The sequence below is a fragment of the Sinohyriopsis cumingii genome, chromosome 8 (assembly GCF_028554795.1).
Source record: "Sinohyriopsis cumingii isolate HCF-2022 chromosome 8, ASM2855479v2, whole genome shotgun sequence".
Taxonomy (NCBI): domain Eukaryota; kingdom Metazoa; phylum Mollusca; class Bivalvia; order Unionida; family Unionidae; genus Sinohyriopsis; species Sinohyriopsis cumingii.
In genome coordinates this window covers 65,900,928-65,911,279 of record NC_142968.1, presented here as the reverse complement: position 1 = coordinate 65,911,279, position 10,352 = coordinate 65,900,928, and the positions used below count along the sequence as shown (strand labels likewise).

At 38.1% G+C, this 10,352-nt stretch overlaps 1 protein-coding gene across 6 annotated transcripts in view; it reads left to right on the top strand.

Annotated features, from left to right (window-relative positions):
• Window positions 1-1,552: 1,552 nt before the first annotated feature.
• The window catches only part of LOC149793714 (uncharacterized), a 41,996-nt gene continuing 33,196 nt past the window's right edge, over window positions 1,553-10,352 (top strand). For 2 of the 6 annotated variants that reach the window (XR_016422881.1, XR_016422882.1), the window contains exons 1-2: window positions 1,700-2,125; window positions 8,786-8,999. Coding sequence is in view for 3 of the 6 variants with exons in the window: in XM_089967721.1 (XP_089823847.1) it covers window positions 2,010-2,125; window positions 8,786-8,999 (330 nt within the window). In the remaining 3 variants the exon portion in view is untranslated. The other 4 variants (XM_089967719.1, XM_089967723.1, XM_089967721.1 and 1 more) reach the window with 4 other exon arrangements.

Here is a 10,352-nt window from a genome sequence, read left to right as displayed (position 1 = left end):
TGGTGCATCATCAACCCCACACAGAATAACACAGGAAGAACTAAATGACCTGATTCGTGATTTGGACTTATCAAAGAACAAGGCAGAATTGCTAGGATCAAGACTCCAACAATGGAATCTTCTAGAAGAAGATGTCACAATTACTGCATATCGAAAGCGCCACCAGCAATTGGAGCCTTTCTTCAGAAAGGAAAGTAATCTGATATTCTGTTCCGATATTGAGGGCCTCATGAATGCTTTAAAAATCACTCATGACCCACAAGAATGGAGACTATTTGTGGACTCTTCGAAACTGAGTCTCAAGGCTGTGCTTTTGCACAATGGAAACATTCTTCCATCTATTCCAGTAGCGTATGCTGTCCACATGAAAGAGACATACGATAACTTAAGGCAGCTACTGAATTCCATTGAGTATAACAAGTACAGCTGGCACCTCTGTGGTGATTTGAAGGTAGTTGCCCTTTTAATGGGACTGCAGCAAGGATATACAAAATACATGTGTTTCTTATGCGAATGGGATAGCCGAGCAAGGGAAATGCACTACATGAGGAAGGAATGGACTCACAGGCAGAATGTAGCCATTGGAGAGAAGAATATCCAACACCCAGCTCTGGTTGAGGCTCAGAAAATCTTGCTACCACCCCTTCACATCAAACTAGGTTTGATGAAGAACTTCGTGAAAGCCATTGACCGGACTTTGCCAGCATTCCGATACCTGCATGAAAAATTTCCTCGACTCAGCGAAGCAAAGATTAAAGAGGGAGTTTTTGTGGGTCCTCAGATTCGAGAGCTTTTCAAAGATGACCGGTTCAACAACTTGCTGGAAGGTGACGCGAAACAAGCATGGAATGCTTTTCGCCTAGTTTCTACAAACTTCCTCGGAAATGTTAGGGCAGAAAACTATAAGGAACTAGTAGAAGACATGTTGATGAAGTATAAGAAACTTGGCTGCAATATGTCTAAAAAGATTCACTTCCTTCATTCCCATTTGGATTTCTTTCCTAGCAACTGTGGTATTGTTCGTGATGAACACTGCGAACGTTTTCATCAAGATATCGCAACAATGGAACAAAGATACCAGGGAAAATGGTCCACTACAATGCTGGCTGACTACTGCTGGACACTCCTCAGAGATGCTCCCGAACAGCTGTACAAGAGACAGGCGAAGAAATCTAAGATGTAGTCAATGACTTGATTTTTTATAGGTAGGCTATTACAGTTGACCTTTTACTATTGGAATGCATTTCGTTATGTAAACATTAATTTCTTGCAGATTACAAAAAAACTAGAGCCAATTTTGCAATTTGACTGTCATATTCGTGTTCAGCACATAAAAATTGATAAGAATTGACTAATTTTATTTCAGTAACATGACTTTTGTAAAAATTTGTTGTCCAGTGTAATGAAATATAATACAGTGCGCGTCATATTTTATACGAGCGTTATTAGATCATAATATTTGATTGACAGCTTGTTTGTAAGCAACTACTTCCGCCTTTCGGAGTCATGTCAAAAGACTTCATTACAGTTATTGCTGGAAAACAGTTTTAATTCTTCGTGTTAGATTCACGTAATAGCCGTGACAGAGTTATGCGTTGGTATGTCAGTGCTTGTTGAATGGATATGTGTAGCTTTTTTTCCTGTCTTCTTGAGATTCTGAGCCGATAAAGAGGTACGAGCCAACAGTCGAATCGAGCGGAACGGCGTGGTCTTGCTTACACTCCTTGTGTATATTTATAGTACAGATCAGGTGTTTATGTATTGTCACAAACTGCGTCTTAGTTTATTGATAAAACGTTCGACTCCTATGTATTGTTTGTTGTTGTTGTAGGGTTTAACTCCATTTTTCAGCGCAAGATAGGCTAGACATGGCGGCCAGTATCAATGGTGGAGAAAGAACCTGGAAAACCACGGAAAGAACCGCAAACACATGAGAAGCTACTGGCAAGCTTTTTTACATAACCACATTGGCCGAATCCGAGACTCGAACCCATGCAGACAGAGGTGAGATGGCAGTGATCCGCGCTTTAGACCACTTGGCTACTTGGGGCTCCATCATTAGGGAGAAGCTAAATGCAAAAGTTGCCCACTCGGGGATCCCGACTTCTATGTATCACTACACACAGTGAGTGCAAACAAATATTACACCCAAAACAATTTCAGATGTCAAAAACAAACATTAATCGACACCTATTCTCTCTCTCTCTCTCTCTCTCTCTCTCAAACATATTTGTATGCATGCATATATGGATGCATATATGCACGAATGCACGCACGCATTCACACACGCATACATACATACATACATACATACATACATACATACATACACACACACACACACACACACACATACATACAGCATCTGAACGCACTCAGAAACGGTCCTTAAATTGTATTAAAATGAATCCTGATAATGTTAGTATTTTATGTCACCTACTTCATCATTTTCATGCGTGTGTGTGTGTGTGTGTGTGTGTGTGTGTGCGTGAGAGAGAGAGAGAGAGAGAGAGAGGGGGGGGAGCCGTTGTGGCTCATTTGGTACGCTGTCGGACTCGTAATGCACGGGTTGCACATTCCAGACTTCTCCAGGCCATCGCCGTCAGACTGTCTGCGTATTAGTGGGAAAGGCACTTGTATGCCATATCACAGGGGTAAGATAATGTCATAGTCCATTAGCCTCATTAATTTTAAGTTTCTCCAGTGTATGTTTTATGTTCTTCAATCCCAGACCCATCCATCCGTATGCGTCTTTCTCTCTCTCTCTCTCTCTCTCTCTCTCTCTCTCTCTCTCTCTCGGTGGCCTAGTGGTTAGAGCGTCCGCCTCGGATGCGGGAGGTCGTGAGTTCGATCCCCGGCCGAGTCATACCATATCTGTTCTATCCGTACTTTCAAAAATCATTGAAAAACATGTCAGCAAGCATATTTTCAGATATCTTGACAAGTACCAACTCCTCCATAGATCACAATCAGGTTTTCGAAAGAATAATTCATGTCAAACTGCAATAACAAAACATATAGACCAATGGCTACTAGCAGTAGAATCAGGCGAACTTACTGGGGCAATCTTCATTGACTTTAAAAAAAAGCATTCGATTTGGTTGACCATTCGGTGCTCATTGAAAAACGTTCAGCCTACAAGTTTTCTCCAAACTCAGTTGCCTGGTTCACGTCGTATCTCACAAACAGACACCAGGTTGTTTGCACGGGTAAATATATATCCGAACCAAGTCATATCTTAAGTGGTGTTCCTCAAGGATCTATATTAGGGCCTCTTCTTTTTCTACTATTTATCAATGACTTAGCCTTGTATCCAGCGCACGCTAACAAAGATCTTTTCGCTGACGATTATACATGTGCAGTGGTGGTCAAAAGAATAACTCTGTTAAAATTGCTTTCGAAATTTCTACCTCCATAATCACTTGAAGTTTATTTTTCGGGTTATATACTACCACTGATAGATTACGGCTGTACCATATGGGGAAACACATCAAATTATAATCTGTCCAGAATTGATAGATTCCAGAAAAGGCTCTGAATAGAAAACTTTATAATTATATCCAGATCTTATTCGATATATATATATATATATATATATATATATATATATATATATATATATATATATATATATATATATATATATATATATATAGTAAGTAGTAAGTAAGACTAATGCTGAAATGTATGTACCTGTGTATTGAATATTGTTCATATTTGTATGTTTCCCAGTATAGTCACACATGATGACCACATGGCAGATGGGTCAGCCATGACCAAATGTGTTATCCTCGTTAAAGATAGTTTATTATTATTATTATTATTATTATACGAAAGACTTAGAAAAATGGTACTAACAACTTCCTTGCTTGGCGCTCAGCATTACGAGGTTAGTGTTAGGACTGGTCGGCCTGGTGTCAGGATAATGTGACTGGGTGGGACATCAAGCTACATGTCTACGACATGATGCCCCAGTGCTAGACATCACTATAAACTGCCACACTGCAGACATCGTAGCGATATGACTGAAAAATCGTTAAAGCTACGTTAAAAATCCAAATCACTCTCTTTCTTTCTCTCTCTCTCTCTCTCTCTCTCTCTCTCTCTCTCTCTCTCTCTCTCTCTCTCTCTCAGGTGGCCTAGTGGCTAGAGCATCCGCCTCGGATGCGGGAGATCGTGGGTCCGATCCCCGGCCGAGTCATATGAAAGACTTGCAAAAATGGTACTAACAGCTGCCTGACATACTGCAGATATCGTAGCGATATGACTGAAAAATTGTTAAAGTTTATAATATCTATACAGAAACAAGCAACGCATGTTTCTTGAACATGCATGTTACCTGGATATGGGACAAAAAGAAATAAAAATACTTTTTTGACAATTTTAAATCAAACTTCGTGACAACCATCTAATTGCTAAAACATATGTTGGTAATTCAACTCTACCGCCGCGCACGAGAGCACCGAGCAGCTCCCTGATACAAAAAATTAGCACATGGCACAGAAAACATGGATTCTATCAGATTTGCCAAGGATGGACACATTTTTTTTTTATCGTCTGGTCAATGTGGATGTGGCAACTGGGTGATTTCAGTATCATCATCATCATCATCATCATCATCATAATCATCTCTCTCTCTCTCTCTCTCTCTCTCTCTCTCTCTCTGGACCGATGTGGCTCATTTGGTACAGAGTCGAACTCGGAATGCACGGGTCCCGCGTTCAAGACTTCTCCACGCTATCGCCGTTAGGCTGTGCCTGCGTTTCAGTAGGAAACGCACTTATCTCTCATTTTATAGAGGTAAGATATTGTAGTAGTCTATTTACCTTAATAATTTTACTTTTCTCCACTATATGTTTGATGTTCTTCAATCCCCGACCTCTCGTGTACCACCCCGCCCTACCTCCACCCTCTCTCTCTCTCTCTCTCTCTCTCTCTCTCTCTGATTTTTATAATGTCTATGCAGACATAAGCAATGCGTGTTTCTTGAGCATGCATGTTACCTGGATATAGTACAGAAGGAAAATAAGACAATTTTAAATGAAACTTGGAGACAACCATCTAACTATAACATATGCTGGTAATTCAGCGATACCGCTGTGCGCGTAGAGAACGGAATGACTTACTGATAATAAAATTAGCACATATCACAGAACACATTTGGACCACATCGGCATGGATGATCCTAGATATTCCCAGGATTCTAGTAGTAGCAATTACCCAAATTACCATCCCTTCCCAATTTGAGTGTGATATGGGTACCTCAGCGGACGATGGCCATGAAGCAACAGTTCCATTTGCTCCGTGTTTAATCTGGTCCTGGCATCTTTACTGAGTTTACGATAGTTGGACGTTGAAGTGTTTCAAAAACAAAGAATATTATGTTGGTATTACAAGTACTTCGTTCAACATATTTTTTCTCTTCATTTCTATCATCCAGTCGAGTAAAACTCGTGTTATATTACTTGATGTGTTCATTAGTGAATTGAAATTATACCATATATTCCTTTTGCTTAAGTTTTGTTAGGAGCCCTACTGCCTTGGATGGGTATCGAGAAAGAGAACGTGTGTGTGTGTGTGTGTGTGTGTGTGTGTGTTCCAAGAGTGCAAGAATCTCAGAGATATTTATATTTTATTTTTTGTAACTTTTAATTCTTATCTGTATGTATGTAAGATTCAGAAGCTGAATAATTTAAACAAATATTGCCTCCACAGAAGAAAAAAAAACAAGGATTGGGTTACATCTTAAATAAAATATATAATATAAATCAATAGTAATGCTGCAACTTATGGAAAACAATTTGATACCTTATTGCTGTCATTAGTGGATGCTGTATATTATCAAAATTAGGTGATCCATAGCGAAATAGGCCATGGTAATATTTCAATCTGGCTAAAATCAGATCTTCACTGTATTGGGTGAAAATCTGACAGCGACCGCTTATGGGTCATGTTCAGGTGACAGTAGCGATTTGATTTTAGTCAGACTGGTCAATATTTGCAATTTTCCATGTTTACCCATATCTCCACCGAGTCTGAGATTTCATCCATAAAAGAACACTGACAAGGAACGAAAAAAAATGAAAAAGAAATAACACAATAAACTTTTGCAGTCTCTCCTTCTTTCAGGACAAAATAATTATATGATCTATTTTTGTGATTGCGTGACCACAATAGACATTAACTGCTACATTCAATAATTATTACATGACCATGGTAGATATAATATTATACAAGTTCGTACCTCCACACAAAAACGTACAAATAATGATACTTCAGTTGTTGGAATTATATTTTTGGAAGTCATATAATTTTGTACTTGTTCTACGTCCGAATTATATATATATATTGACAAAATTGTGTATACATATATACATATATATATATATATATATATATATATATATATATATATATATATATATATATATATATATATATATATCTGAATGCTGCATTTCTACTGGGTAACTCATCAGGGAAAAGTTCAGATCATATATATATGGCTTATGGCTAGCATCATATATATTCTTTGTCATATAACCTTCTTCTCTGGGATCGCCTGTTACATACAACATAGATGAAAAGGAACGGTTGGTCAATATTCCATCCTACATTATGTTATTAACCATGAAACCTCTATTATCACGTTTTTCAACCCCTTCCCATATGTTTAGACAAGTATGGTGGGCTGAGGCTGTTTCTGAAGCAAATATGCCATGGGCCACCTAAACCCCGTGAAACCATGAAAAATCAGCTGAAAACAAAGATTGCAAGATTTATCTTATTCTGGTCACCGTTATGTCAATTCTGTTGTTGATCTCCTCTATGTCCACAGCGCCAACCAACTTCCATTCATCCTCTTCCTTTATATATATATATATACATACTTTGTCTTGAATTGTCATTTCATCAATCAAGATTCCGTCATACTTTCCAAAGTCACTTACATTCTGTCTTTTTGCCTCTCTAACCATCCAGGTCAAATTGTCGTCTACAAAACCAATAAATCCGGGTTGCTGTTTCATTGAAGTTTTGTTGTATTGCAAAAGACGTTTTGGTTGTAGTGTTAGAAAACCGGATGACCTAAGGTCTGAACAAGTGCTTGGTGATCTGCAATACAGACTCAAAGAAAGATTTATAATATCCCGATTCCACCGCATTTGCCTTGAATCCTTCTCATTATTTCTTAGCTGAGATTCCAGAAAACTTTAAAAGTTCTCTGGATCTCCAGAACTTTAAGCAGCTTATCCGTTTCGGTCTCGTCATCTGCAGTTAACATCACTCCAAGAACTCGGCCACCATCAAATTTGGTTCTAATTCCACACCTGGTGTTTGTACAGGAGAGATCACATTACTTTCACTTGTCTCCTTATCAGGAACAACGCAATTTTCATCCTCATCGTCAGCTTTCCCATTCTTTTTGCAATGAAGTGTGTACATGCCGAGCATAACTATTCTTTGAAAGACCCAGGTACGACGATCTTTCCCACCGATGATCAATACAATTTTCATTAAAAAGCCTTGATAAATCTTCTTTCACAGCATTTTTGATGGTGGGTAGTTCTCGTCTCAGCTCTTTCCTTTATAAAGAAATTGATATTGACATAAAGACTCCAGTCCATCTTGCTCTTTGTCAAGTCTAAGTGTTTATGGATATATAGTGAAGTCCCCTTAATCATCAAACAAGGCGTTTTCCCAAAATGCACAGTGCATGTAACAATTTTGCCATTTACTACATGGACTGTTTGGCATGTAATGATCAAGTATACTTAGTTGGGTTTGTCTGCTTTAGATTCACTGGAAATAACTCCTTATTTCCATCTCTCCACAAGACCAGCATAACAACTGTATCTACTACCATTTTTATAAATGACACTACGTTTGGATTCGAAAAATAAAGATGGTATCACTATTGAGATTGTTTCCTATGAAGGAGTATATCGAAGTGGGGCAAAGAAATCCTTGGCCTTGGTGTAAATCTTTCCAAATATTCTTACAGCTCCTACTTTGAGTTGTTAATTGGTTGGCAACCTGGAAATACATTGGTATTATTAAGTGGGTTGTGAAATGTTTCGAGAGAGCAGAATAATAAAACTGTAGCTTTATTTTCTATGAAAGCTTGTTTAAAACCACTACAGGATGAGAGTGTATTTCAATGTCAGTGACTACGATCTTGATACCAAACGTGACTAGCATGTTTTCTATGAAGAAAAGAAATAAATTTACCTTAAAAAATTTGCATATATACTGAAACATTTAATTCGTCATTAAACTTAATATAATCTTACACCAGGTGACTTCAAAATTAATTACAACCATATATCACAGTTTTTGCTGTCATATGTTGGGGCTATTCCAAAATTCACAAGTGTTGCGTTTAAGAGGGTTAAGGCGATCATGCTGGAATATTAAATGAATTTGCAATCTTTTAAATAACCTTAACATTTGTTCTTTAGACTTCCAAAGTCGGTATGTTCTTAGAAATAAATAATGGCTGTAAGAGTAACTATAATTATTGTCTTGAAATTGCGAGTAGAGTTCTTTAAATTGGGCATAGAGTTCTTGAAAGTGCCCCTACAGTTCTCAGATTGCGCATTGAGAACTTTTGTTTCCATGCAGAAATTATTTCATTACAGAGTCAGAGTGGCAGTTCCTGTTGACGATGAAAAACCAGTCTGACAGTATGCAATTTATTACTTGTTTTTATATGCAGAGATGTATTGTTTTCTTCCCAACATAAATATAAACAAAATGTATTCCTAATGTTATGTTCCCTTTACAGACGCATTATCAAGTCATTAAGTGACAAGAAAATAGTGGCAGTAATTTCCTCCACTGGAATGGCCAATCTCAATTTCTCCAATTACGGCGGAACTACACTGCATCACTGGTCTGACCTATATGATGGGAGATACAGTAAAGAGGATCCGGATATGCAACATCGTCAGGGCGATATTTCTGAGAAAGCACAGAGAATTCGACAAACAGATATACTGGTAATGGGTCATCCATTTAGTACGTACACAAAAATCTGGCAAAGCTTGACCCCTCTCCCCCCACATACACATGCGTACTTTTTTTACACCACCCCCACCTGCAAACGTAAGCTTGATGCACCCCCCACCCCCGATTTATATAGAACGGCCTATATTTAATCCACGCAGAAACCATAAAGGATTAATAATATTAACTTGTTTAATAAAACAGATAGTCCACCAACGTTAAATGTCTGGCTGCATAAATAAAATAAGCTGCGTAACTTTAAACAGTTTGTTTATAGTGTCCTTTAAAATTTAAACGCCAACTGAACCCAGTCGAACAGGTTACATATTATACAAATATTATCGAGGTTTCACCCTCCACCACACCCCACCTCGTTTCCTATCTGTATGTACATTATCAGTAGACTCACCATGCGCAAGCGTATGCATTTGGGTTACCCCCTTCCACCTCCATGCGTACGTATTTAATGGACAATCCCTAATAGACAAGATACGGAAGGTGTCGAGAAAACCTTTTGAGACATTGGAGTACATCTGCAGGATAATTCGGAAGCCATTTGCCGTTTTTGGAGGAATTCAGGCAAGTAATATCACAAATTCATAACACTTTCATTAAGTATTCTTTGCACAGAGGGGCTGATTGGGGGATAGGGCCGGAGCGGGATGGGTGGGTAGGTTTGAGCTGGTGGACGATTTGTCGTGCCTTCTTCAAATAATGATTGCGTAAGGCGTATGATTTAATTAGTTGATCAATTCTTCTAATTTTCTCCTCCCTAAATTCCAAATATAATTCATCATTCTGAATAGAGTTATATTGACTAGGTTCTGCCATGCTCCATCCTCGTTTGCACAATATTTTACATGTATGTTTTTATGTCCGATATATATATCTATCGAATTGCATACAAAAAGAACTAATAATATCCAGCAACTGCCATTAACAAAGAGATGTAAATCATATTTGTATCATCCTAAAATATGAGTCCAGGTAATGCTCACGGTCAAAATAGATATGACTTTTGGGGGTAGGAGATATTACATTTCCATTATAACCAAAACAGTCATTCATGAAAACAAGAAAGCTTTTCTTTTCCTTTTGAATGGGTCATAGCCTCAGGTGACATAATCAGCTGCCACTAGTTCTAAATTACACGCAAGACAACGGCGGGAATTTTGTTTCTACGCAGCAGTTTTCCCTCATCACATAGTCTCAACAAACAAGTCCCTCTCTCTCTCTCTCTCAAACACACACACACACACCACTTACTTACGTTATTGGTTAATGCCTGCAGAACTACTTATTGTAGTTTCTCACTTGATCTTTAACTTTATTTCACTAATTGCAAT